Below are 27,976 nucleotides of genomic sequence, written 5' to 3' on the forward strand. Positions count from 1 at the left end.
AACTTGGGTCTCAATAATAAATAAAAAGTCCTGCTACTTCCAGCAATTCCCTATGATTTACCGTTTATGATCGAATCACGCCGCGGCCCAATCATCGGCTGCGATCCACGGTGCCTGGTTAGCCAATTGAGTTTGATATTCCAAAAGACCCGCGAAGTCAAAATTCGCAGCTTTTGATCTTCATGCATGGATCCCATCTACGGATCCTGTTGGAAACAGTGCAGGTACATGTACAAACGCTTCCCTAGCGAATTACACTGCTTGATGTCATTGACTGTCATGATTTTGCCGAAGTTTAACAGGCATGGTCTGTGGGAATCCAGTGCCTGGTGGAACACGTAAGAATCAAGATTCTCTCAAGCTGTCATAGATGCGCCTCCGTCCGTCGCAAATCGAGGGAGTTGGATTGCCAAAACCTCTCAGGACCTCATCTCTCCCTGTGGAAGTTACTTGAAAAGAACAGGAACATTAATAATGGGGGACATGAAATGTCATCTCTTCCCCCCTATTCTCCAATGGGGGTCCAATTCGTAAAACCAATCAATTTCTCTCCACCTCGCCACGATTCCCATGAAGATCACCCCTGACGAAAGAAGAATAATAAGTTTAAGCTACTTGTCGGCTTTTACTCTGTGAGACCTGTGATCTCTGTGATTGCACACACCTTGCAGCTTGGTTTGAACCAATATGGCTGCTGGCAGTGGTGGTGGTGGTGGTGGTGGTCGTGGTGGTCGTGCAGCTCAAATTCCATATTATTCCCCCATCACCCCCTCCCCTGTTTTCTTCCTCGATCTTTTCGCCCTCATTCTTCATCCCCTTTCCCCAGCCCAAGATCTCATCATTCAAAACTTGCCGGGGTGTATCCTTCACTTTCTCTCCTTTCATCGTATCAACATATTCCCAGCAATTGTATATCCAACGCAATATTTAAGAAAGAATAAGGATGAAAGTCACCGCCCTGTTCGCTGTGGGTGTCTTTGTCTCCTTTGGTGCTGCTCAGGACCTGAGCAGCCTGTCAGAATGTGGTGTACGTTTACAATCCCAACCCCTTCCGCCAGCACCACGCTCGCTTTACACTTTTTATTCTGTCTGTTGACATTAAGAACTGGGGTATCGCGTTTTTAGCGCACATGCATCCAAGACATGCTGAGCCTTGCTCCATCACTTGGCTGCAAAGCTGATGACATTCCTTGTCTTTGCCAAAACACGAACTTTGGCAATGGTGTTCGCGACTGCACCGTAGAGGCCTGTGGCGAGCAAGATCTTCCGCCTATCTTGGAATTTGCCAAGAAGTTTTGCTCCGGAGGTTCGCCAAGCGGTTCCCCAGATGCGACAGAGACGATAGATGCTGAGCGCACCGCTTCATCAACTGGCTCACTCAAAACGACCACAGGCGAAAACCGCGCTTCCACAGCGGTAGGGGTTTTCTTCTTCTTCTTCTCTCCTTTCTCCCGGAGTGTGTTCCCGGCATTCCTTAATTCCAAATCCGCTAATCGAGTCGTCCCACGATATATTAGACTGGCTCTAGCATCGCTAAGTCTTACCCTTACACCACTCAGGCCGTTGTATCAACGATAACCTCCGGCACTCAAGTCATCACTATCACCGACGGCATCACCACTCTCTACTCCAGCGTCTCTGAAACACCTAGAACAACAGACACCACTTCCCAACCGACAGGATCAACGTCTCCAACTGAAGAACCTAAGACTACCTCTAGTAGTGAGACTACTGGCGCTAACCAAAGCATCAGTTCCAATGCCAGCCCAAGCTCAACCAGGAGCAACAATGGTGCCCTCCCTACATTAGCCCCTGCCAACCCTGGAGTCATTGGAGCGCTCGGTGTCATTGCTGTTCTGGTGTTGTAAAAAAACTCGATGCTGGGTAGATTTCAATTTGAATTCGGTGATGCGCTCAACTACATATCGGATCGAAGAGATGAAATGATGGGAAACGGATATTTTTTGGTACCCTGTGTTGATAGCTTCAGTTCTGTTCCGCTTTAGCGGGTCGAGCCATACAGGCTCTTTTAACCCCTTTTAGAGCCGACGTTCAGCGGAGATATATGCGCGATTCTCCTCGTGGGATGATTGGTGTTTGTTAGCGCAAGGTATGCCCTTGGATGCGCAGGGGGCGAGGAAGTTGCTTGTAATCATGCTCTTAAACACTTAATAATAATATGACCTATTCAATCGGGAGTGCCATTTCGGAAGCTTCCTTAAACTTTCCTTGGAAAAGAGAACGAAGCCCACGTATATTAGGATAAGTGCATGAAAATATCGCGGCTTTCAATACGCTGCCTTTCTCTTCTCGGGCTAGGCCCCTACATCTCCACAACGGACAAAGAGGAAAAGCTAGATCGCTCCGAGATTGTCCAGTATCTGACTTCCATACTGCGTGCGTCCTTTGCTGTTGGACGCGGGTCATACGTCAACAAGCCGCTCAACGCAGTTAGGAAGATCCTCCTCCTTCCAAACCCTTTGTGGGCTTTATTCAAAACTTTTTGAATTGCAAGAACAAGCACAATTCAGTTTGTTTGTGAAAGATGGTGCCCAAATACACAAACCGACTGGATTGATCATTTATCCCATCGGTCGGTAACTACAAGTTACGGTTACCATATTCTGCTGCGCAGAAGCTCAGCTAGCTTGATCAAAACATACACAATAATGTTATCCCCAAGATATCCCTACTCGAAGAAATAATTCAACGACTGATCAACATCAAATGCAGTCGAAGACTACATAACCCATGGCAACAATCTCGGCGATATCTGTCAGAGAAGCACAAACAAACGGAAACGGAATATGAAGGCTTACTAAAATAGCCTAGTTTTAGACTTTATTATAGGAGAGAGCAACATGCATCCAGTCCCAGCACAAACAAAATTCACAGTGCAACTGTTTTTTTTTTTTTTAAGAAAAAAAAAAAAAAACGAAAAAGAAAAAGAAAAAGAAAAAGAAAAATAAGGGGGAAACTCCGCTAGAGGGAGACAAGTGAAACAAAAGAGTAAAGTCGAAGAGGCTTGGTTGATAACGGAGAGGAGCACGGATGATACACAAGCAAACCCCCTCAGGCTGAACACAGAAAAGAAAACATCATCTTGTATCACAGAGAACGGCGAATCCCTGTAGTTACGCAAGAAAATCGCAGAAAGGCAAAGACCAGGAGAAATGTTTATCAAATAGGTAGTAAGAAAATGAAAAAAAAAAAAAAAAAAAAAAAAAAAAAATGGAGAACGTGTGCCTGTCAACTACTCCTCTCCCAAGCTCTCCCTCACACACTTCCTTACCCGCCGTTTGAATTCCTTAGGATCTTCACGCCACAGTCTCGCAGCCTCCACATTTGCAGGGCTTTCATCGTTAGGGCTCGAGAGCATGCTAATGACGCTTAGCAGTATTGTTTCGGGAGTTTGAACAGGTGACCAGCGCTCCGCAGCAGATTCGTAACCGTATTTGTCGTCTTCTGGGGGATGGAGGATTGATATGCAGACTTCGCCATTGGGGTAGACTAGAATTCATATTTGTCAGACGGGCAGTGTGGGAAAGCATATTACTATTAAAGAAAGAGAGGGACGAGAGGGAGGGATGAGGGGGAGAAAAGAAGAGGAGAAAACAGGAGGAGGAAGAGAGTGTGAAAAAGGAGCAAGGCAACGAAGGATACATACTGTTCGGGTGGAATATCGGGGTTTCGAATTTCATCTTCGGCGGCAAGTGAGGATACTCCGGAGGGAAGGATAGTCGAGCACAGAAAAACCCGCCTAAAAATCAAACAGGGATGGGAGAGCAGTTAGCCAGCGGGAATATGGATTGGTTGCCAGACCAAGTCGGGAAAATCGTTTATTTCCCCCCCCCCCCCCCCTCCTCTCTCTTCGTCGAGCCCCCTTTAGGCCAAGGGGAGGTAGCAAACATATAGACGTACATTGCCAAAGCTCTCTGGTCTGCTATGATCTGATCTTCTGAGAAATCTGATGCAACATACCTCCATAGAACTTGCACTCATCCGAGATCATGAGCATGACCTCCCATTCAAATATATTATCATTTGCCAGTCCGCAACTAATACCCGGGATGTCCTTATCTGTTTGCATCTGCTTTAATTGGCGGCTTAACAACCCTGCCGCTGCAGAAGTCGCCATGTTGCCGTGGTTGGAGGGGGTGAATGAGAGAGGGTAAAACTCAAGAAACAGGCGAGGAGATCGCGTAGCTGATCCTAAAGCCTTCGCGGGCTGTAGTGAGTTCTACTTGGAAGAGGCCCTGGGCCCCTGGTGCGCTGGTACGGGAGAAATATGGGAGGATGCAGGAAAATTGATGGAGGGGAGAGTCCACGTTGAATCGTCAATGTTCACAAGCGCGTTAGTTGAACTATTAACTAATACTCCGTAACTAGTTATCGGGAAGGGGATAATTTTCAGGTCAAGTACTCATTTTACCAGGAACGTGCTTTATGTGGATATGTATATGTAGTAGTCAAGGTATGTAGATATGCACAAATAGTATGTACATACAGGGCATCAAAATGGGCATGGTTAACTACCTAGGTAGTTAGTTGGGTTGAAGTTGTTTCCGCGTCGAAGTGCGGGTTTGAAGCTGTTTTCTGAATCCGATTTTTGAACATTCACAAGAACCAAGGAACAACACCTCACCATCACGTGGAGTGTCGCAGAAGGCTGGCCCAAGAGCGTTACTTAATCAGGGAATGAGGCCATTTGAAGGGTTAATAGAAGCCCTGCTAATAAATCCATGGATCCATGGATATTAATAGCAGACTATTCGGAGGAATAAGGGTGGGCAACTTTTCGGCTAGCTACAAGTTACAGAGAACATAGATACAAACACACAGAAAATGTAATATAGACATAGGCATAGATATAAATACAGGAAAGATAATTTAATACAAGCCAAAATTGTAGGAGCAAAAAGGTGAGAGGCAAGGAAAACACCGTTGATGGAGATTCTAATAGGATAACCCCTGATAACGCGGAGGAGATCGAGATTATTGAGTTTATTTACTAATAAGAGGGAAAAGAAAGATGGAATGATGAAGACAAGAAAGACAACTTTTAAACTTGATAGAAAAGAAGTTTCAGTGCCTCAATCAATAGCTAATCATAATCACCCAGCAGAGAAATATCGTGGCTGGGTAAAAGCGTTCTACAATTCTTATACCTTGACAATCAATTTGTCGCCAAAGAGCATGACCTCACCAGCTAGGAATACAGCGCAAGTCAAGGCAACGGCTGTTAGCATGGCGAAGGTCTTAGCCAAAACCTGGAGGAGACGGATGCGGGAAGGCCAGGTGAAGGTTCTCCAGGCATCCAACAAACCAATCTTGCCGCCGCTACCGCCCAGGAGAACCGGTTGGACCTTTCCGCCAAAGGTGCGATCGAACGGGACAATAGTCTCCTCTTCCTCGGGGAGCAATGATGCTGCAACACGAATCATTGTCACGGTTGCTGGAATCTCCACAAGGACGGCCAGGGCCCACGAGAGAACAAGAACTCCTAGGGCGACGAGAACGTCAGAGTTGGGGTTGTACTCTGGGTCCGAGAATGACGAGTTGCTCTGGTTCACGGGCCACTGAATAAGCCTGAGTCCTAGCTGTGCAGGCAAGACCAAGGTGAGCTGTGAAGCAACCGAGCGGAGAGCAACCGCAGGAGCGATTTTTACCCAGCTGCCGCAGCCTGGAATGCGCCACCAGAAGGGCCGTTCAGACGGGTTGGAAATGACGATATGAACCCAGGCAAGCTCAAGAGGAGCAGAGACTACATCGGTGGCAATCAGGACCAGGGACTGAAGAGGATCGGGGTTGCGATGGTGGGAAGAGAGGAAGAGCTTAGCGAGCAAAGTGCGGCATATGCTCATGCAGAGGTACACATTCAACCCATGAAAGCGCGACCAGGGGCCGACACGGGCGCGGAGGTGAAGGATGGCGGTACGTAGACTGCGGGTGATAGGGCCTGGCGGGGAGAAAGCGGTGGCATTAAGGGAAGAAGAAGTATTATTTATGGATAATTTAGACGAGTAATCGGGGATGGTAATAGGGGTATAGATATCAGGGGGGTGTGGATCTTCCACCACAGTCAACATTGCCACCACCATGCCGTAGGTGTATTGGAACTGTTACATGATGGAGATGGAAAGAGTAGAATCAGCAAGAATTGTCATTGTATAAAAATCTTGTCTTGAAGGTTGTTGATGATGGATGGGAGTTTGTTCGGTGGTTGTTGGGCTAGGCAATATTTTTTTGGAAGTGTAAGGTGTAAGAGAGTTACATATGAAGAACACATACAGCAAAAGCAACCAGGCCGAACACAACGGTGGTGACAATGAACACCATCAATGCCCAAGCTGACAGGTGACGAGCCCCTCCACCATGGCCGTTGTCATTTGGAGAATCCAGATTGAGCAAGACGGCCTCCAGCCCCCTACAGGCCAGATGTTGGATCAAGGCAAACATGGAAGACTTGGTGAACTTGATATATAAACCTATAGTTAAACTTAGAACCCGGGAGAATCGAAAAATGAGGTAGTTATGTAACTGAAATGGGAACAAGGAAAGGCACAGGTGAAAACAAATGTAGAAAATAGTTAGATGATAGAGGAGAGGGAAAAAATGAAGATGTCTGAATGAGTTATGCAGTACTGCCCTGGGATAATTAGAAACCAACGAACAAGATGAGCCTGTCTAACCACTAATCCCTGAGATACAGAGCGTGTTTCATAATACCCCGCCGAACCAGGTTTTTAAGAACTTTTTTATAAATAGAAGGAGGGCAGACCGGAGGGTAGTTAGTTAACTTAATGTAACTAACCAGTTAACTAGTTAACGTTAGTTGAATATTAGTTAATAAGAAGTATCCCTACGATTTAGTTGTTTGACTATTTTTGCCAGATATGAGATCCCTGTCAATATATGTAGAAGCAGTATGCAGATACATACACAAACACACACACATCTGTCCTCTAACTTACTCATATGAAGGAAGACTTTGGCGAAACAGTATAACTGTCCAGAGATGTGGTAATCTTCAGATTGTCACGGTCATTTTCGTTATTGAAACATAATCGATACAAGATCTGTAAGAACAAAACAGTGTCGAGGATTGTACTCTCTCATATGTCAGTTGAGCTGACTGATGACACTTACTGTGAATGCTGAGAAATGAGTTGGTTGGAAATACTGCTCTACCTTTATTTTCATGACTTCATGACATTTTTTGATATGTGATAGATCCTGCCTGCTAATAATTTTATTGCAGTCACAGGTCTCTAACTTGAAATTATCAATAATTTTCACACACGGATATGAAAATGAGCCTGCTTTCTGTAACGGACGTGCTAACCGAATATGCCTAGCACTTCCTTATAGAACAAAAAGACGAATTCGTTAGAAGGAGAAAAGAGAAAAGAAGAGAGAAGCGAATGAAAGCTACGGCGGGCGCGGAGTTTCTACGGATCAGGCTGGTTGGAAGAATAATCCGGGCTTCAGAGTTTTGGTTTCGAAAGGTTGTCACCCAGGCGTTAGCCTCTTACACTGAAATTACTGATAAACAAGTTAACTGACTAACTAGTTAACATAACAGTTGATCACTCAATAGTGAAACCAGTTACATGATATATAACTACATATGACCGGCCTCCTGATGCCATGATTGTATAACTAACCCGAATCATCCGATTTGCACGCCTCTGCCCAAGGTTACTCCTAGTCCTACTCGTATTGCTATATACTTATAAATAAAGCCTTGATTTTATTTCTTTTTTCTTTGATTCTGATCTTTTTATAGAAGAATAATCTTTTTGTTATAGGTCAAAGAAATAATTGCATAAGCTGATTGAATTTCTATCATGTGAGACTTGAGTTATCAGCTCAGCTTTGAACTAGCATAAAGATAACTAGTTAACTAAGTAACTAATTGAAATCTATTATGCATCATTCTCCTTTTATATTCTATACTCTCTTCAAGAGTGAAAAATAGCTCATATCAAATAAAATGAGAGATATAAAATTGTCACGATCACGAGATCTCGCTGACATCTCCTTGGCACTTCCACGTTAGAGAAACCGTCTCTAATATTCGAATTACCCCGCCTTTATACGAGATGTACAGGATCATCCCTGTGTAGGGAATATGGGAATTACGCCCATGGCAAGGCACCTCCACCCCCCCTAATCGGATAGAGCGGCATCTTAGCGTATTCATGAAGAATGGGAGTCTGATAGAAATCCTATATAGATAGCTACCTGACCCACGGTTCAGAGGGTCAGCGATTCGTTCTCAATATATCAGAGTTATTGGAAAACACACTCAAATCCCTCTATACCCACTTACTTGTATCCTTGATTTCTAGTTGTCTATCTCTTCTGTTCATAGGCATTAAGCTGGCCTGTTTCCTTTATCTAGTCAAGCCTGCTCATCGGGCTTCCCATCAACTAAATCCTACGCGGCGACACACTGTTGACTCCCCGTCTCGGCGCCGTCTCGTTACAGTTCGAATCGCTCAACCTGACTGCTGAAGAATCAGTCAAGCTCGGACAACATGTCACATCCTGAAGAGGGTCATGAAACCCAACCTGCCGCTGGGGCGTCCTATACCCAGCAGGCGTCATACACCTTCGACCCCTGGGTATCCTGAACCTAACCCTCTCAGGAACCCTGAGGTTCCTGTACCGACCAGGCATTTTTCCCATGAGGGAACCCTTCATCTTGCCCCCTCCACGGCCTCTTCACTCCTATGTCTATGATGGAGAAAAGGAGAGATAAAATATCAGAGATCCGCGACCGTACCAGGGCAAAAACTTGACTGAATATCACACTTCCTATCGAGCCCTGGAGCGAAAGTTCCGCCTTAACCCAACCCAATTTAGCACCCATGAAGTTCGAGTCTTGTATGCTGTTATGATTTGTTACTTAACACTGTCAATGTGGTGGATGAGGACCTCATCTTGGGACTTTTGTGGTTACTGGAACTTAACCCTCGACTGGATCACTCCAGGCATGGCGGTACCGGCTCACCGACGCGCAAGTCACTATTGAAACCCGTGAGGAATTCCATAGGTGTAACAGAGTTGAAGGCCTACAATCGTTATGCTATGACTGCGGACTTGGGGACAGGTGTCATCATGGTAGCACCACAGTTGACATCTCTCCCTGTTGAAAGGAATGGCTGGATTGAGAGGCTGCTGGCCAACTATACTGATGTCTTCTCCGAACAAGAGGCATCAAAGTTACAGGACACGAGGCATGAGATACACCTAGTTGAAGGTGCTACAGCGCCATATGGACCCCTTTATAACCTGTCAGTAAAGGAGTTGGATGTTCTCGACAAATATCTTAAAGAGATGCAGGCAAAGCATTGGATACACAGAACAACAAGTCCTGCTGAGGCACCCATTTTATTTGTACCAGAGAAGGATGGAAGTCTTCAGCTTGGTGTAGACTACGGAGGACTCAACGAAGTGAGAGGAAAGAATCATTATTCTCTTCTCTTAATTGACGAGACGATTGATTGATTTAGCAGAGCGAAGGCGATGAATGGAAAGCTGCCTTCCGAACCAAATACGGCAACTTTGAGTCTCTGGTTATGCCATTCGGTCTTCGCAATGCCTCTGCTACTATCCAGGTCTACATTCATGAGGCGTTACGGGCCTTGTCGACATCCCATATGTAGTATATCTGGATGAGATACTTTTATTCTCTCAAGATGAAGAACAACATGACAAGCGTGTTTGAGAAGTTCTGGACAGACTATGAGGCTATAGTCTATATGCCAAAGAGTCCAAATGCTTATTCTTTGCCCAGGAATTAGGGTTTCTTGATTATATTGTCGGGGTAGCCGGCATCCATATTGATGGATTGGAGCCAGGTCACCACCATCGAGGAGTGGCCAGAGCTGCGAACATTTAGAGAAATTCAAGTATTCCTAGAATTCGCGAACTGTTAAGTGGGAAGATTTTTAAACATCGGAGAACTCATGAGAACCACTGCAAAATATGAGGGCTTCTGAGGAGGAGATCAACAGATATGATGAGGCAGTGAATAGAGACCGCCCTGTTGCACATCAAAGATTCCGAAGTGCCTATCATTGAGAGCACTCCGTTTCCCTTTTCCCCACGGTTTTTTTTTTTCTTTCTTTTTTCTTTTCTTTTTTTTTGGAGTTGTCTTCATGGTAGCTCCCCGAAGCCTTGTGGCAAGCATGACACTCTTCTCCTATTTTGCTCTAGAAGGTTTTAAGGAGTTTAATGAGGTTATGCAGTGCAAGGAAAGTGAAATAACGAATATTCCACCGGAATAACCCCTGAAGTGGGACAAAAACCGCAATCTTATTGGACTAAGGCCTACAGGTAAAAACTGTCAAGGCCAAAAATGCCTGCAAGCGAACATCCTCTGTGCCCAAGGATATCACCTTTTCACCACCTCTTTCCCCCAAACTCTTCTTTGACAATGGGGACAGAGGGCATGGGCACCTTCGACTGCGAAGACTTAGCAACGCGACACTGAAACAGTTGGTATAAAGCTTACCAGCTGACGGAGAACCGGAGTCATCTGTTCTAGCTGAAGAGAAATCTTCCTCAGCAGTCGCACACTCTCTGTGGCACTTCCAGAGACAGTGCCAGTCTCTCCTTTCTTAAGAGCGGTTATCGGGAGATGTTTCTCCACGTCGGGAACCCAACTTTAAGCTTGTTTTTTTTTGGAGCTGAGCTAGGTTTCTCTCCAGCACTGACAGGGTCCACAAACACCTGGAGGGCTGAGAGCCTGGCCATGTCCCGAATTGGCATCTATTCAGATCAGTATCACTACGGCTTGTTCTGGAGGAAAGACAACCGGGAAGACATGAGCCATTGTTTTTTGCGCAGTGAAAACAGCGTGAATTTTGACTGGGACGACTGCAGAAGACTCCTACATTTCTAAGCTGTTTGATGGCATAGCAGAGGCAGCAAGATGTGCCACTGAGACTAGGTTAGGAGAAGGAAGCACTTCAACAACCTTGTTCACCGTTGCACTCTCCAGAGAGGAAATAGACACTCCCCTAGAGCCCTTTTAACGACTGTGCCGAAAGCGCAAGAAGTTATTGGGAGTGAGAAAGGTGTGGGTGCAGGAGAAATGGTTATCAAAGGCTTAGGCACGGGTGATGATTGGATGACAGCCTCATGGCGTGCTATCATCTCTAAACTGGCCTTTTTTGCTGCAGCGGATGCGGCAGCTACACCATATATCTATTCTGCGTCCTGGAGGCACTGTTCCAATATCCCCTGCCTTGATAATGACACTGTTGACAGAGAGCAGGGAAGGGATGTCTCACAAGAAGAAAGAATAACATATGAGAGTCTTTTTAACTTCTTGAAAATTAGCCCTGTCATGCCTCTATAGTGAGAGTCATAGGTGCCAGACTACCTGGCAGGAGACAGGAGTTTCATTGACGGAAGGAGATGTATCCGTTAGTGGGATTCCTGATATTCCTAAAATTCTTTGTTTACACCACAAGGGAACGTTTAACAAAGATGACTGTTCTCCAAATAGGACCTTCCGAGTGCATCAAGGACGAAAGCCCTAAAAGGGGGGGGGAAGCTGTCGTGATCACAAAATCTTGCCAGGGCATCCTCTTGGTACTGCTGCCTCCTACGTCATAGAAACTATTCTCTCTACCACGCCGCGCCGCCACTACTCTAAGGATATTGTTATTCCCTCGCCTTGATACGAGATGATCGTACAGGATCATCATCACCGTGGAAGGATATGGGAATTACGTCACTGGCAATGCCTGGAAGACACCCCAACCTCCCCTAACCGTATGGAGCGGCACCTTATCATATTCATGAAGAAAGGGAGTCTGATAGAAAACCTATAGTTAATCGACTAGTTAACTAATGTAATAAAATATCTTCCCAATCATCAAGCTTCTAAATAAGGAAGACTTCTTCTAGTGGTCTATATATCGGCTCAAATTTCTCAACTAAAAACTACTGCTGTAAGTTACAATATTATACACTTTATCTTATGATCAAATTGAGAGAGTTGAAGGGTATTTAAATAATCAGCTTCTAATAGAAAGTTAATCTGTACTACTTGTAACTGTTACAATTACTATAAATAAAAAATAAATTTAAATATTAATTCAATAGTAATCTGAACTAACGACTTAGTCTTTATATAAACATGACTATTGGTGAGCTCAGTGGGAAGATTTTAAAGATTATAGATAATTTAGGTTGGTGTTATTTGATATACAACTGTTGGCGAGTAATTAAAGAATATAAATATATATAACTTTGATAAGGCAAGTACTTGCAACGGGCTAGTTACTGAAACAGTTGACGATTACACACGTATGAACAACAAGGAATCGTTCGTTAGAAAGGAAGAAGAGAAGAGAAGAGAGATCATATCAAGACAGAGCCTTGATAATAAAAGGAAAAGTTATACGAGGGAGGCGGAGGCTTATATGAAGGCAGCCTGAAGAGTCGGTCGGAGCTTCGGTGATAAAAGGAGAAGTTTATACAGGAATGACGGAGGCTTATATAATAATCACTGACCATCTGAACGGTGGGTCAATAACTATCTATAGTTGATAGTTAACTAGTTATGCCGCAGCTTGGTAGTTTATGTCACTAAGCAAGATCGGTCGGTTTTCCCTGATAAAACCACACGATTGTTGTTACATTTTCAGATTTTCAGATTGTGAAAATATCTCCCTGTTTACACAAATCCCCTTTCAGGACACTTTTCAAGAAATATCCGGCATGTCCAGTCTATATATCCTGAGGAGATATTAGGTCCAGCCGAATGGGTTGTGAGTAGGCATGGGTCTATGATCATCCGCAAATAGGAGGGTGACAAGCTCAGGTCTAATTCTGCCATCCCTTCGTCCGGACTGTTAAGGGTCCAAACTTACATACATTTTTTGCAGGCATAGCAAAGTCAATAAAATATAAGAGCTAACCCAACTATGATCCCATCTCTCTCTCCCATTCTCTTTCCCTCCACTCGCTGTATGTGTGTGTGTGTGTGTGTGTTTGTCTGTTGCGATCTTATCTTCTGCTCGATCTTATCTCCCGGCCTTTAGCCTCCGGGTATTCTATTGTTCCGTATTCCGAGCCGAGGTTCCCCATCCCGCATTATTTTTTTTATTAGTATCTCATATCTTCTGTCCGCCGCATCTTCTCTCCTCCTCCTCCTCCTCCTCCTCCTCCTCCTCTCCTCCTCCTCTCTCCTCCTCTCTCTTCCTCTCCACTCGCTGTGTTATAGCCTACCTTGCGTGTTCTGTTTATTTGCTTTTTTCTTCTCACTTTCTTTTTCGTTTGCTAGTTTAGCTGGCTTGGTTGTGCCTTCAATATCTCTACCTACTTTTTGTTCTCCTGGTGGTCCTTCCAACCTGCCATCCCCCGACGCGACATGCCTTCCTCTGCATCCACCATCTCTACTCCAGTCCCCACTGAGTTAGAGTCACCAAAACAAGCCTCCACCGCCTCCACCGCCTCCACCGCCCCCAATGCTACCGTCGCCCATATCAAATCCTTCGTTGCGGGTGGTGTTGGTGGACTGTGTGCGGTGATTGTCGGCCACCCTTTTGACTTGGTCAAAGTCCGGATGCAGACCGCTGAAAAGGGTGTCTACTCGGGCGCTATTGACGTCGTGAAGAAAACCATTGCCCGGGAAGGCCTTGCCAGGGTAAGTCATTGTTGTCCATTCACTCTTTTATATACATGGATATGTACTGGTTTCACAAAACTCACAGCGATACCGAAAATATAGGGGTTATATGCTGGTGTTTCCGCTCCGCTCGTTGGAGTGACTCCTATGTGTATGATTTGATATCCCTCACCTCTCTCTCCATGGGTTAGTTGCCATCGTCCATTAGCTGATTCTTCGTCTCTGCAGTTGCCGTGAGCTTCTGGGTACGTTCTTATCCATATATATATGCATTGTGTTATCACTTAACCCCTAACATTTTGTCATCTGCACTCTACTCATCCTCTCTCCTCTCCAATGTATACAGGGTTACGATCTTGGGAAAACCCTTGTTCGCAATTTTTCCACCGTCCCCATTCATAATGGAACTCCCCAGTACTCCATCTCCCAGATATCGGCTGCCGGCTTCTTCTCCGCCATTCCTATGACCCTGATCACCGCTCCTTTCGAGCGTGTCAAGGTCCTCCTTCAGATCCAGGGTCAAAACCCCCCTCCCCTTGGCCAAAAACCCAAGTATTCAGGTGGTATTGATGTTGTTCGACAGCTGTACAAAGAGGGTGGTGTCCGCAGCGTATTCCGTGGAAGCGCAATGACCTTGGCTCGTGATGGCCCCGGTTCCGCTGCTTATTTCGCCGCGTATGAGTATATTAAACGAAGCCTCACACCAAAGGATGCCGACGGAAATGTTACCGGTGAATTGTCCCTGCCTGCCGTGATCGCTGCTGGTGGCGCTGCTGGAATTGCCATGTGGATTCCCGTGTTCCCGATCGATACAATCAAATCCCGGTTGCAAAGCGCAGAGGGACGACCTACCATTGGTGGCACCATTCGCGGGGTATATGCAAAGGGTGGACTTAAGGCCTTCTTCCCCGGTTTTGGACCTGCATTGGCTAGAGCTGTACCCGCAAACGCAGCTACATTGTGTGTCCCACTCCCACACCTATCCCTTTGCCATATAATATGCATCTGATTTGCCACCTACATTACGATATGCTAACGAAAATTGCTTTCATAAACAGCCTCGGGGTCGAGCTGGCTCACAAAGCCATGGCCAATATGTTCTAGTTGTTGTGCCCTGATAAATCAATAATACACTTGGTCTCAGGCACACTGATTTTAATGACTGTTCCCAAAAGATGATGTGAAAGCCATGATACCCATGTTACAATATATTTCTATATATATATATCCATCTGCAGGATGGAATTCTTTAGTATATATTCCCTTCGGTGCTTTCATTTTCATGCCAGGCATTTGCTTCAAAATGGAGTTTCACTTATATAGATATTTTTCCTTGTTGCTTCCTACATATAGGTATGGATGCGCCGCCTGCCTCTCATGATTGGTTAATTCTTTCATCATGTTTTCGATCTCTCTGCATCTGAATTATCATTCTGTCCGCTAGCTATAAAGCACGTAGAACGTTGTTATACCTATTTTATTACAATTAGATTCATATATTGAGCTCTTTCTGCATATACGTCACTTTAGTAGTTAAGAATAGAGCTTGCCAGTCCGTTCGTTGCATATAGACGTTTCAATTGCCCAGCGAACCTCAAACCAGTAAAATCATGTTTCCCTCTCCCTCCAAAAGCAACAAGGTATACCGCCATACCTGATATTTTGCTTTGACATTACTCCGGATACGCCACGTAGCAGTCCGCCGACCTCTTCTTGCTTTTTCCCTTGAATATGCTCATGTCTCCATCTACTGCATAAACTTTCCACCACAATATATACACGTATCAAACGTGCCACAGAGGATGTCAAGCAACTTTTCACTCCGACGCTGAGACTGAACCCCACCACCTGCAGTCTCCGCTTCCAGTTCAATTGAACTAGGACATTCGATGAGATCGGCGTCCAGAACTTCACCACTACATCCCGAACAGCGTTTGGAGATCGACGGATCTTGGATGGAAAGGAATGTCAAACCACATCGAGCTGGATTCTTGAGAATTAGCATGGGTGAGTTGAATTTTTGCAGAGACGGGGAGATTGTGAAGGAGAGAGAATGTAGGGAAAAGAAAACACGGAAGACACACTGAACACATGTCCCTCCGTACATTGGGACTCATCTGGTGAGTACCAGTTAATACCGCTACCACATATATCGCAGAATTCAAACACATCATGGGCTGCCCAAGATGTCCCTTGGTGGCTTTTAGCGGGTATCACTTTGTCAGTTTCAGGAGCCGCTGTAGGTTCCCCGGAGTGGGGAGACTTCGACTGGAGCATCTTATTTATGCATTTTAGCTCCAGGGACAGACAAAGGTTGAATGATTCGGACAGCCACTCTGCCGTCGATTTCGCAGCTTGTAGCAGATGCGGTTCATCTGAAGGGTCATGATCCGTAATCACGCAGCACACAGCCGCATATTGGAGCTTTCTTGCCCAAGAATCAGTTAATCGATGCCTGTGGCTCTCATGGAGGATGAAAGCGAGAACATTTGCACGGGCAGCCCTCATGCGATCGGGTGTTAGGTCCGGGGGATTGGCCCAGGGCAGCAAAACGGAGCCCAGTTCGGCTTGGTTCTGGGTCTGTTCCTGGTGCGGTGGTGCGAAAACGATCCTTGAGAGCTCGCGGGCCGTTGTGGTATATTCTACCATATCGCTCGGGTGGACTGTGAAGCATGCTGCAATCCAGCCTCGATAGCTGGCAAGACCCCAGGTTCGCGCAGTGGACATTCCTCCCAGGTCGTGGTCGAGGTCGAAGCGGCTGCAAAATCCTCCTATTTGGCTGGAGAGATATGCACTTTGCGCGTTTTCCACGTCCAAATTACCAGTGACAGTAGTTGGTTGCGTTTCTGCAAATGTGAACTGTATGGAACGGAGAGAGGAAGTAAATTGAGCTACATGCAAGGTCGGAATGACAGATTGCGTGTCTGTAGTGGATGTCATTGCTGCCCCAAACGGATTCTTAGCAAGATAGCCACTTGTGATGTTTATTAGGCGGCATAATACGCACCGGTAATTGGCTCCCATTCTTGAGTGTTACCTTCTACTCCTCCTACCTCTAGTCTCAGTGCGTCGTAGACTGATATAGACAATCTGGGTTGCGAAGGGCTTCCAGGGTTGCGGGCGAACAAGCCATCGAACGTAATGACAGCGAATTTCCCAAGTGCTCCCACGGCCAGAGAAGGCAGAGATTCATTTCCAGTACCCTCCCACAGTCAGTAAAATAAAAAATCGCAAACTCTCGTATGGGGACAGTGAAATATCAACTTATTTACCTCAATGTCAATCCAATTCAACGGGCCTTGAAAGTTCATATCCTGGAACTGCTCACCCTGCGAAATTGGTATAAAGTCGCTTAATTGCATATATAACCTGCCATCAGCACTTCCATCTTCACTCTCTTCTGTAACTTCTCCGCGTTGTGTATTAATCATGAAAACCTTGACCTTAGTACCATGTAAAATGGCCAGCAGAGATGAATGTTTTCTAGGATTCCCTTTCTCGTCCAAACTCGGATGCCAGCGGCCCCACTTAATATGGGAAATCATATGCATGGATCCCATGGCGTGGCCCAGAAGAGATTCAGACAGCACCTGTGGATACACCACAGCCGGTGCAGGTAGTTCATAATGGAAAATAACCTCTGCCGACAACGTTCTCTGAATGCCAGATCCACTGAGATCATTTCTGACGCTGATCACAGTTATGTCGTTCATATCGTTTGCAACTCCCAGCAGGGCCATGTTGCGTTGGGCGCGCTGCTCATGTCCTAGAACATTTTTACTTTCAAACGGAGGACTCCAGCAAAAGGACCTCACATGTTGTTTCCGCTGTAAAACTCGGCTCTCGTCCTCCGCTAACGGGGCAAAGAACTTTCTGAGTGCAGTGTTGATGATCGCAATCCTAATCCACTTTGACTGGCCATCTACCAGCTCCCATAAAGATAACACTAAGTTGCTTGTCAACACTGCGAGGGCATGCCGGCTATACCTAGCCAAACGCTGTGGGGACCAAGACAAGCCGACAACATGGCTAGTAGACTGCTCTTCTCCAATGGAAAAAGTTGTCCCAGGCTGAGGAAAGATCATGGGCCAGTCCTGGTTAGCGAAAATATTGGCGCGGAACTTGGTCACGGTCCACTGGGATCTTGAAGGTGCTCCGGTTGTTGTCGCGTCCTTCGATGGCTGTGACTTGACTTGCGGAAGCTAAATTAGGGCATTAGCACACACATTATATTCGATATATAAGTAATAAATAGGTCTTTTGGACTCAATTGGAAAAGGTTGTATCATCCGTGTTCAGGTGCCCTTTCGCGAGAGCCAGGGTGGTTGACAGACCAATACTTGGACATATTCTCCCAGCCCAACAGCCAGGTCGCCATCCAGCGACCAGGAAACACAGTCAAAGCAGGATGGAAAAAGAGTGAGTTCGATGGGATCGAGCATGATGACGGCTATAGTTGCGTTATTTACTGTTGGAGAGGATACCACCAGAACTACCACACTCCATAATTCATGTTTGAAGTTTGGTCAACCAGAGCTTGTGTTGGGAACGGAAGACAATGTATTAGATGGGTCGCCGCGGGGAGTAAAGTAACATCGAAACAACGCTGGACCAAATTTGACGAAAATATATGAGTTGCGTAACGAGGCCATCTACGGGTCTCACGGTTTAGCTAATTCCTTTTGATAAGGTTCTTTACTTTAGGTGATAGTTTGAGGGCATTTTCAGTGAGGGCGCTACAAATTTAACGTTACCAGCCAGGTACAGAGCAGAACAAGGAGTAATGGCATAAGATTAGGTAAAATACACTTTTTTTTAATATCACCAGTTCGTAACTGAATTTGAGACTAGATAATTAAATTCTACTTATTTATCATTTGGAAGGGAATCCAAGTCAAATAGTTTTCCAGCAACCGCATCCCACTCGTCATCCCATCGCCGTTTGCTTTCCTGGAGCGCACCTTGGCGAAGTACTGCTAGTTTCTTGCCATCATCGCCAAAGAGATCCAGAAGGTGAGCGAGGAGTTCATCGGGACTCCCAAACCCAAGGCCATTTATGCCTTCCGTTACCAGTTCTGGCCATGACTCGTATCGACTCCAGCCAACAACCGGGAGCCCAGCTCCAAACATGTCCACAACCTTCATGGGCAAATCAACGCCGCTGGTGCTGGTGTGCAAACACACACCAAGAGACGCACTTGCGAGAAGCTGGGCGTAATCTTGCAAACTTAGCCATGCTGATTTAATTACCACTTTATTAAGTTTGTCTTCGGCCATCAAGTTCGCAACTCTCGAAAGGTACATATCACGCTGCGGTCCCTTGCCGGTTATTATGACTCCCAGCCGTGGCAGGTCATAATTCACCGTGGAGGATATAGCTGAGTAGCGACATAAAGCGTCGATTAAAATCGAGAAATCTTCGTCCGGTGTCCATGAAGTCGAGCTCACGAGAAGGCGACATGCCCCATTCCTCATATCACGGACAAATTCTGATGTCTCTGGGAGAGACGAGAGGAAGGCATACTTTTTATCATCGTTCTGAAAGGGTTGGAAGAGGGCAGGAGGCCGATCATGCAACACAAGAATGGGTGCTTTTATTTTTAAATCATCACGTAATTGTCGCGCCATCGCCTTACTGACGCAAAAGTTCGCCGCAGAGAGGCGACCAAACGAGGCCTCATGGGACTTATTAATCTTCACCATCGGGTGGCCTTTACCCAGTTTTAACGCCAGGATGGAGTATCCAAAATTATGCCAATCAATGATCAGGCAGCTGTTGCGAAGTTTGCACACAAGGTGTGCTATCACAAGGGTGGGAGCCGCAGGTGGATTCTGAAACGAGGAACTCAAGATATATATCTCAGCCGCCAGAACAAAAGAAAGAATAAAAATAAGCATAATAAGGTGGATCCCACTCAGATCCTTAGCAGAAACCACAGGGGTAAAAAATGGGAATTAACGATCCATGGGAGTGCATTGACAATGACTGACCTGGACTAGCATCCATTGCGCAGGTTTTGACCGATATGCCACGGCAAGCCATAAGCACCATGTCTGATGCAACAGCTTCAGAGCAGCAAGAACTGGAAAAAGGTATCTATTGCTAGTTCTGAGAAAATTTGGAGGTGAAGCTAAAGGCACAATAGCCACTCGAGGATTTTTCACCAAGTCAGGGTGGACAGCCGAACCTGATAGTTGTGCAGGGTCAATAAAATGAAGGAGGGTTTTCCAGAGGAGAGAGCAAGCAGGCACGGCATACTTGTATATCCAATAAGAGAGACATCGCAATTATGATTCGCAATACTCAGGGCATGATATTGCATTCGTGGGCTGCGACCAATATCTCCAAGCACCACGATCTGGACTGATGAAGTAGGGTTCCGAATGCGTTGATTGGAATCTGAGGGGGGGTTTCGACTCGTTGGCTGGTTCCGCTCATAACGAGAGGGCAAAATTAATAGCAAGGTCGATATAACCAGAGTTGTGAAGAACAACGCTCCCGCGCCAATTGCTGTCAACATGACAAGCGAAGAAGAACCAGAACCAACTGCACAGGGCTATGTGCCGGGTTTCGAGCAAATACGGTGTACCTTTCCCTTCCCCTTAGACACCTGCACCAGAGTGCGGACTATTAGCATTAACTCTGAAGAGGCCTACGAGGTGACAAGTCAAAACTCGCACACAGAGTACTCGGGGAGGGGAGTTATTACTGCTGAACTCCGCTACTATATCTCCTTCTCCTCTTCTTCTGGCTGCACTAGATGGATGTTTTCCCATGTTTAAAGTTGGCGGTTGGCGGTTTGCGGTTTGCCGCTTTCCCTTCGGGAGCAAGTCTCTGCCGGTGAAATAGTTAATCCGCAGTTCCGTTCCGTTCCTATCGGTGAAGATTCTCGGCTTGCCGGTCGGCACCCGAAATCGGGATGCCGTTGCCCCTTGCAGATAGCCCAGATCAATAATAATGGGAAGTATCAGAGGGGGGGGGATGTGCCGCTTCAAAATTGCGTCTTTACTCAAGTGTCCACTCAACGTTTTCTCATCGTTTTCATGGCCAGACTTCTCCTGCTTCTCGACACCGAAACAATTCTTGGAAGTGTCTAGGCGCTAGATAAGCGTGGTTCATCAGGGCCTAGGGAGCGTTTGGTGGAGAATAATTATTGAGATGGCGGGATTGTTGAACGACTACTTCCCCTGCCCGTACAAAACTACATTCATGGATACCCACATCTGGTGTGCCCAACCCCACGGGGGATTGGAGTCACGTGGGATCGGAGCATGAAGATGAGAGATTGACCCGTGTTGCTGTTAGACTACATAGTCTATACTGGGCTATTGACGATCACAAATTCCATAGAGGTCATGATATCCTAACAGATTAGACTGTTAGACCCAAATGTGCAATCGCATAGGGGATCACCTGATCCATTAATATACGCGTATATCACGTGCGGCGGGGCGGCAGCCCGGGCCACATACGCCCACGTGCCTAGCTTGAGAGATCACATGATATAGCGCCAACCATGTGACTTCCCAAGGTTTCTCGCATATTTTGACGATTTGCGGCTGCTTTTCAGGGGCAGAGCAACTCTAAACAGCAACGTCAACAACATCAACAACATCAACAACATCAACAACGGTGGAATGAAGGGGATGATAATTTATAGCTGAAAAGCTTCCATCAACAGCCTCAGCGCTGGATATACCCATAAATCCTCGCTTCATTCCTTGATTCAGCTGAATCAAGAGGTCACATCAAACCTGCTGTCAAAGATCTGTTACACATCCGTATCAACCCAGCGGACTACCGTTCTATTGGCAAGATTGGTTTCGTTCAATATATAATGAGGGCCATTGTATGATGCCCTCTCCCTCAGACTCAGCCATGGACAATCCTGTCCGTGGTGGCCTCCATCTTCCACCGCCAGGCGATCGGCGATCTCGCGGCGGATATACTTCACTTGGCCAGCAGTCGATGTCATTGCCTTATGCGGGAGACAACTTGTCTGCCTATTCTAATACACCAGATATTGTTAATGGCCTGGCAGCAGAGACAGCGACACATTCACTGCTGGGACATGCTCGCCATTACTCCGAAATTCCCCCACGATCACCTGATGGTTTAAACTCCGAGCCCGCGCCGGGTAACAACTGGTGCACAAACAATGAAGGTTGTGGTTCTCTGGGATTTACCTCAGGTATTCCAGATACGGCAACTGCAGCACGCAGGGACAATTCCTTTGATTCAGAGAGTGCGTATCAATCAGCCACGCTCATGAACAAGTTAGTTTCTCATGGATGGATTATGAATTCCGATATTACAGAGGTGGCCATTCGCGAATGCTGACTTTTATTGGCTTTAAGGCTACTCTCTAGTGAAGTTATTACCGGCATGCTGGTGTCCATCCCATACATGCTGTCATCAGCATTGATGAGCACATATCCGTCCAACCATGACTCAGAAAGGCATATCCAGAATGAGTCTGTAGAAATTGGTGTTGTGAATTACCATAGCCCAAGGAGGAGGGCTCTTCTCGATACCTCCATTTTGGTCTCCATCACAATGTTGGCGATGAGTCTTTATGAGATCAGGAAGAAGAACCAGTCCAGTTCACTCCACGATTCAACCAGAAAGACAGTATCTAATGTATCAAATATTCGGGCCTTTCGAAATGCTGTCCTCATTGCCATCTCCATCGGGTTGCCATTTTACTCCTCAATGCTTCTTGATCATGGAAGAGTTGCCATCGCAATGCTTCTCCTGCTGGTGTCTGGCGTCTCCCCGGTTGTCCAGCTTGACTCTAAAAGCAACCACCAGAGACAATCTATTTTTCGTCTAAAACAGCGCAAGGGAACAGTTTGCTGCTTATTTGGGATATTGTTTCTAGATATTGCAAAATTCACGTCGTCTACCGACCTATCACTGTTGATTAGAGGATATTTGGCCCTTTTCCTCTCAGTATTTATTATCCAACCTCCTTTCTTAAATGTTCCTAAGTTACCTTCTGTTTTCCATCCTAAGGATCCAACATATGAGCCTTCGGTGACTGAAGCCATCCCTTCCGGCCCTGGTGTTCCGGCGATGACCTCAGCTGTTGCCCTGGCAGGTACAAGAACATTTGTCCAGATGGGTGCCTTTCTAGCAAGTCTCAGCCTTGTCGTTGGATATACGACAGGTGTTAATTTTATCACTTTTCCGGCGTTAGTGACTGCGTTGTTGGTTGGGTTGCTCTCAGCAGTGTCCTTTCTAAATGTCACACCGTCAACTCTCCAAAGTAGACATCAGTTAGGGTTTCTTTCAGGATCCAGCTCTGCCCTTGTCGTCAACGCTATTACATCCCATTTGGAACTCTCAGGCGTTTTGACCTCTTGTGCTTTCATCGCTCTTGGCTATATTCTAGTTCATCTAGACCTTAAATCGATAAAACCAGAAATCCCTGCACATTCCCATATAACGCACGTACAAGGAGATCATGTTTACCACCATCACCACCACAATACCCACCATCACGGTGGAGAGGGCCGCCCATCTCATGCGACGAGATGGCTTCTGAATATATGCGAGCACTGGCCTTTTATGTACGGGATCATCAAAGAAAAGGATTCAAGAAGGATATTTTATTTCATGTGGTCAGTTTTTCTCCCGAGACCAAAATAATATACAGTCCAAGTTTGTAAGGGCACACTAACACTTATTTGTCTGTTACAAGTCTCAATTTCGTATTCATGCTCGTCCAGATGTGCTATGGAATCATAACAGGCTCTCTTGGTTTGCTGAGCGACAGCATTCATATGTTATTTGATTGTTTCGCTCTCGCAGTAGGTCTGTCTGCCGCGGTGATGAGTAAATGGCCACCAAGCGTAAGGTTCCCGTATGGGTACGGAAAAGTAGATACATTAGCTGGTTTTGCCAATGGCGTGTTTCTCATGTATGTCGCTTTATACCGGTGCTGGGGCGTCACAAACCTTCTAGTAACTGACAAATCATTACAGGATTATAAGCATCGAGATCATCTACGAGGCCATTGAGAGGCTCATGTCTGGCAGTGAAGTTCATAGAATTCGGGAACTCCTCTTCGTGAGTGCTGCGGGGCTGGCAGTCAACATGGTGGGCATTGTTGCTTTTGGTCATGGTCATCATCACGGTCATTCCCACTCCCATGGTGGCCATGACCACGGTCCGGGTCATCTACACACACACCACTCCAACGAAAACATGCACGGAATATTCCTCCACATCCTTGCTGACACCCTTGGATCCGTAGCTGTGGTTATCTCCACGATCCTGGTGCATTACTACAAGTGGCCTGGGTTCGACCCCATTGCCTCCTGCCTCATAGCCATTCTCATTTTTGCCTCTGCTATCCCACTCGTGGCAAGCACATCGAAAACCCTGCTGCTCGCCCTTCCCGCAGATGTCGAGTATACCCTGCGCGATGCGCTAGCTGGCGTGAGTACTTTGCGTGGGGTGGTGGGATATACGGTTCCGAAATTCTGGCTCGATGATACAGTGCATGATCATAAAGAAAAACACTATCACCACAGCCACCACCACCACCATGACAACAACCATAGCCATCATATCCACAGCCATCCTCTTGACGGCAGCGGTTGCGGCAGCGACGAGCACGAGCACGAGCACTGTGCCGGGCAACGAATCCTAGGAGTGATACATGTAATCGCGTCGCACGGGGCAGACATAGAAGACGTCCGGCGAAGAACGATCAGCTACCTGGGCGCAATGAACATCGATATCTTGGTACAGGTTGAGCGCGAAGGGGAGAGCCGCTGTTGGTGCGGTAGTGGTAATAAGCCGACAAGTTGACAAACGAGAATATTTTGACAGCCAGTGCAACGGTTATGGATGGTAATTTCTTTGTCACATATTACCCTTTTGTTTTTATTTTTATTTATTTATATAATGTTATTTTTCATATATCATTGGTTTCCCGTTTGCTGTGTGCTGCATAATTTCTCCCCCTTCCCCCTTCCCCCTTCCCCCTTTTTTTTTTTTTTTTTTTTGGTTGCACTTTTTTACGTCATTATGCCATATTTTCTCGTGTGCTTTGAATATGCCATGCACTGCAGTCGGCTTGGTCAATGGTTGTCCTGCCCACAGCATATAGTTACATGTTCTATCTATATTTACATTTCGGTACTAAAACTCCAGCAATATTTCTGTCATCCCTGCACGAAACCATCGCTTGACTCAGAGTAGAGAACGCGTATAGTGCCTCCGTTAACAATGTCATTAGTCTTAGACTTTGCAAACCAGCAAAAAATGATGTCTATATAAGCCTGGACAAATGAGCCGAGCGGCAATGTCTGACTGGATGAAACGTATATACAATGAACATGGGTAATAAGTGAAGCACGCCGAACAGTCGTTGATATGATAGAGCGCTAAAACGTTGTAAATTACCCGGGAGTGCTATATCGCAGAGTCATATAATACATTCGGAGTGTTGTATCGCACAGAGTCATGTAATACATTGGTATGGAACAAGAACGGACCGATTACACGCGCACCCATGTTCTACTCGACGCTCTCCAACCTCTGGACGATGACGGCAGTAGCGGCACCACCACCGTTGCAGATGGCAGCGAGACCGTACTGGCCTGGCTTCAGCTGGTGGAGGAGGGTGGTGAGAATCCGCGAGCCGGAGCTTCCTAGGGCGTGGCCAATGGAGATGGCGCCACCGAGGGGGTTGACGACGGCGTTTTCAAGACCGAGGATCTATAGAAAGAGGGAAGTGGTTAGATTTTGTTGCTTGGTGATGTTGTTGTTGTTGGTCCAGGAAGAAGAAGAAAGTAAGAAAGTAAAGAGAGAAAGGAACACACCTTCTCGTTGGCTTTGATCACGGAAGCAAAGGCTTCGTTAAATTCCCAGATGGAGATCTGGTCCTTGGTCAAGCCAGCGCGCTCAAGGGCGATGGGGACGGCCTTGGCGGGGGCGACGGGGAAGTCCACGGGATCAAGGGCGGCATCAGCGGAGGAGACGATGCGGGCGAGCACCCGGTTTCCAGAGCCGTACTTCTGGGCCAGTTCCTTGTTCGTAAGGACGAGGGCAGAGGCACCGTCGTTGAAGGTCGAGGCGTTGCCAGCAGTGACGGTGCCCGTGCCATCGCGAACAAAGGCAGGCTTCAGGGTCTTCAGCTTATCCTCGCGCAGGTTTTCGAACCCGTCATCCCTGGAGACGGAGGTGTCGCCCTTTTTCCCCTTGACGGTCACGACGGCGATTTCGTCTGCGAACTTATCTTCGGCCCAGGCTTTCTGGGCCCGCTTGTAGGATTGGATGGCGTACTCGTCCTGCTGCTCGCGGGAAATGTTGTATTTCTTCGCGGTCTGCTCCGCGCAGACACCCATGTGGAATTGCTCATAGACGTCCCACAGGCCATCCTTGATGAGGCCGTCCTCCATCGTGACGTTGCCGAAGGGCGGTTGCTGGCTGGCCCGTGCTACGTAGTAGGGGACCCTGGACATGTTCTCCATGCCGCCGGCGACCTGTGCCTCAGCCAGACCCAGTTGGATATTCTGGGCGGCTAAGACGACTGCTTTCAGTCCCGAGGCGCAGACTTTGTTGATCGTAACGGCCTCGACGGAGGAGGAGAGGCCCGCGAAGAGGGCGGCTTGACGGGCGGGGGACTGGCCAACGGAGGCAGACAGGACGTTGCCCATGTAGACGTCCTTGATTTTCTCGATGGGGACACGGGATTTTTCGATGGCGGCTTTGATGGCTACGGCGCCGAGCTCGGGGGCAGAGACGGAGACGAAGGCGCCATTGAACTGCAACAGGTTAGATATCTTGAATCTGCCTTCCTTCTTTGACTTTTTCTTTTTCTTTTCTTTTTCTTTCTTTTACTTTCTTTTTCTTTTCTGAGATATATAGAGACATATACTATGGATGTATACCTTGGCTGTTGGGGTGCGGGCGGCACTGAGGATATAGGCGTCTTGTATTTGCTGGGGACAGGATCTGGAGGAGCTGAAATGTCTCTGGACCTGGCCCAGTCTCTGGGAGGATCTTGCAATTGAAGACGCCTGGGGGACAAGTCTGGAGGCAGCGCGGAGGGAGGACGGCATTGCGTATGTGGTGGTATCTGCGGGGTTTGTGTCCGGTGTCGACGGGCGGACGCGAGGGCGCGGCGAAGGGAATCGAACGGAGACGGGTATATACAGGAAAGCAGGGGAAATGCGACAGAAGATATATATATATATATATATTATATTTATAAATGCAAGAACAATATACAGACAGGAAACAAGGGAGGGGGATAGAGGAGGAGAAGAGGCAAAGAAACTAGTATTTTGTGTTGTCTGGATATATTCATTCTCTGGTGGTTCAGTTGGTTTGGTTGGTTGGAGTCGGCCCAAACCCGGGATTTCTCGCGGGACAAAAAATAAAGAGCAGGCAAAAAAAAGCAGGCAAAAAAAGAGCGGGCAAAAAAGGAGCGGTCAGTTTTTGACTAACCAATTGAGTAAGCAAACAACAAGCAAACAACAAGCAAACAACAAGCAAACAAACCCCAAGTATCCACCAAGTAAGTATCCAACCAGTATTTCACCAGGGGGGGGGGAGGGGTAAGGTACCTCAGTAGTAGCCAAGTTACAAAGTAAGCAGTTTGTTGCTGTCTCTTGCTTGCCTTGTCACGTGCCTTCCTCCCCCACAGCAAGAATGAACTTGGCGAAAACCTTCCAAGGTTACAACCATCTGACTAATCCCTTGATGAGGTTAGCTGGTACGTGCCGTGGCTAAGCGCTTCACGGGGTTGGTCTTGGCTGCTGCCCGTTGCCGCAGCTGGGGCAGCTTGGGGGGACGCAGAAGGTGGCGTCGGAGTAACAATAACCCGGCTGAGTCATCGGACCGTATTGGTCAACCCCCCCCCCCCCCCGCGCCACGAGATGGGCAACAAAGTTCTGCTGGGGGCCCGGAGCATTGATTGATTACTCACTCACTCCTAACCACACTGACTAACCCAACTGACTTAACTAACTAGTTAACTTAACTAGTGATGTCAACTGGTTCGAGCAACCAAATTCACAACTTAAAAACGTTAATCAGCTAAATTAGATCCCCAAATACTTCATCCAACCGTTGTTGTTGTTGTTGTTGTTGTTGTTGTTGTTGTTGTTGTCGTTGTTGTTGTGCTGCTGGATCTCCTCCTTCTGTGACCAGACAACCATCTCCTTGCAGATATCGTTCTATCTACGCTGAGCACCCTGATTAACTCGGTACTCGGACCTCATTCCCTCCCCGCCCTGCCAGTTCAATCCCCCCCGCGTCCATCCGTCCTCCCTACACCGTCCAAGCCATGTCCACCGCTGCTC

At 46.8% G+C, this 27,976-nt stretch overlaps 8 protein-coding genes across 8 annotated transcripts; 3 read left to right on the plus strand and 5 right to left on the minus strand.

Annotated features, from left to right (window-relative positions):
* Positions 1-687: 687 nt before the first annotated feature.
* Positions 688-1,868, plus strand: PADG_06374 (uncharacterized protein; the record flags this gene model as incomplete). Its single annotated transcript, XM_010763410.1, has 4 exons — positions 688-857; positions 943-1,027; positions 1,126-1,416; positions 1,518-1,868. The coding sequence occupies 4 exons, from the start codon at positions 688-690 to the stop codon at positions 1,866-1,868; spliced, it is 897 nt and encodes a 298-aa protein (XP_010761712.1).
* Positions 1,869-3,253: 1,385 nt separating this feature from the next.
* On the minus strand, positions 3,254-4,138 carry PADG_06375 (uncharacterized protein; the record flags this gene model as incomplete). The annotated part of the gene is made up of 3 exons (XM_010763567.1): positions 3,254-3,510; positions 3,668-3,760; positions 3,982-4,138. The coding sequence occupies 3 exons, from the start codon at positions 4,136-4,138 to the stop codon at positions 3,254-3,256; spliced, it is 507 nt and encodes a 168-aa protein (XP_010761869.1).
* Positions 4,139-5,162: 1,024 nt separating this feature from the next.
* On the minus strand, positions 5,163-6,459 carry PADG_06376 (uncharacterized protein; the record flags this gene model as incomplete). The annotated part of the gene is made up of 2 exons (XM_010763568.1): positions 5,163-6,119; positions 6,292-6,459. 2 exons carry the CDS (start codon positions 6,457-6,459, stop codon positions 5,163-5,165), a joined length of 1,125 nt encoding a protein of 374 aa, XP_010761870.1.
* A 6,937-nt stretch (positions 6,460-13,396) lies between these two features.
* PADG_06378 (uncharacterized protein) lies at positions 13,397-14,758 on the plus strand (the record flags this gene model as incomplete). The annotated part of the gene is made up of 5 exons (XM_010763411.1): positions 13,397-13,672; positions 13,757-13,805; positions 13,883-13,899; positions 14,001-14,614; positions 14,713-14,758. 5 exons carry the CDS (start codon positions 13,397-13,399, stop codon positions 14,756-14,758), a joined length of 1,002 nt encoding a protein of 333 aa, XP_010761713.1.
* Positions 14,759-15,401: 643 nt separating this feature from the next.
* PADG_06379 (uncharacterized protein) lies at positions 15,402-18,096 on the minus strand (the record flags this gene model as incomplete). The annotated part of the gene is made up of 5 exons (XM_010763412.1): positions 15,402-15,637; positions 15,739-16,596; positions 16,662-16,857; positions 16,927-17,856; positions 17,989-18,096. 5 exons carry the CDS (start codon positions 18,094-18,096, stop codon positions 15,402-15,404), a joined length of 2,328 nt encoding a protein of 775 aa, XP_010761714.1.
* Positions 18,097-18,520: 424 nt separating this feature from the next.
* Positions 18,521-20,175, minus strand: PADG_06380 (chitobiosyldiphosphodolichol beta-1,4 mannosyltransferase; the record flags this gene model as incomplete). Its single annotated transcript, XM_010763413.1, has 3 exons — positions 18,521-19,486; positions 19,646-19,842; positions 19,914-20,175. 3 exons carry the CDS (start codon positions 20,173-20,175, stop codon positions 18,521-18,523), a joined length of 1,425 nt encoding a protein of 474 aa, XP_010761715.1.
* A 1,358-nt stretch (positions 20,176-21,533) lies between these two features.
* On the plus strand, positions 21,534-24,473 carry PADG_06381 (metal cation transporter MSC2; the record flags this gene model as incomplete). The annotated part of the gene is made up of 4 exons (XM_010763414.1): positions 21,534-21,931; positions 22,025-23,278; positions 23,359-23,577; positions 23,642-24,473. The coding sequence occupies 4 exons, from the start codon at positions 21,534-21,536 to the stop codon at positions 24,471-24,473; spliced, it is 2,703 nt and encodes a 900-aa protein (XP_010761716.1).
* A 711-nt stretch (positions 24,474-25,184) lies between these two features.
* Positions 25,185-26,731, minus strand: PADG_06382 (uncharacterized protein; the record flags this gene model as incomplete). The annotated part of the gene is made up of 3 exons (XM_010763569.1): positions 25,185-25,385; positions 25,490-26,434; positions 26,561-26,731. 3 exons carry the CDS (start codon positions 26,729-26,731, stop codon positions 25,185-25,187), a joined length of 1,317 nt encoding a protein of 438 aa, XP_010761871.1.
* Between the last annotated feature and the right edge of the window lie 1,245 nt (positions 26,732-27,976).

Source organism: Paracoccidioides brasiliensis, assembly GCF_000150735.1.
Source record: "Paracoccidioides brasiliensis Pb18 unplaced genomic scaffold supercont2.8, whole genome shotgun sequence".
NCBI lineage: Eukaryota > Fungi > Ascomycota > Eurotiomycetes > Onygenales > Ajellomycetaceae > Paracoccidioides > Paracoccidioides brasiliensis.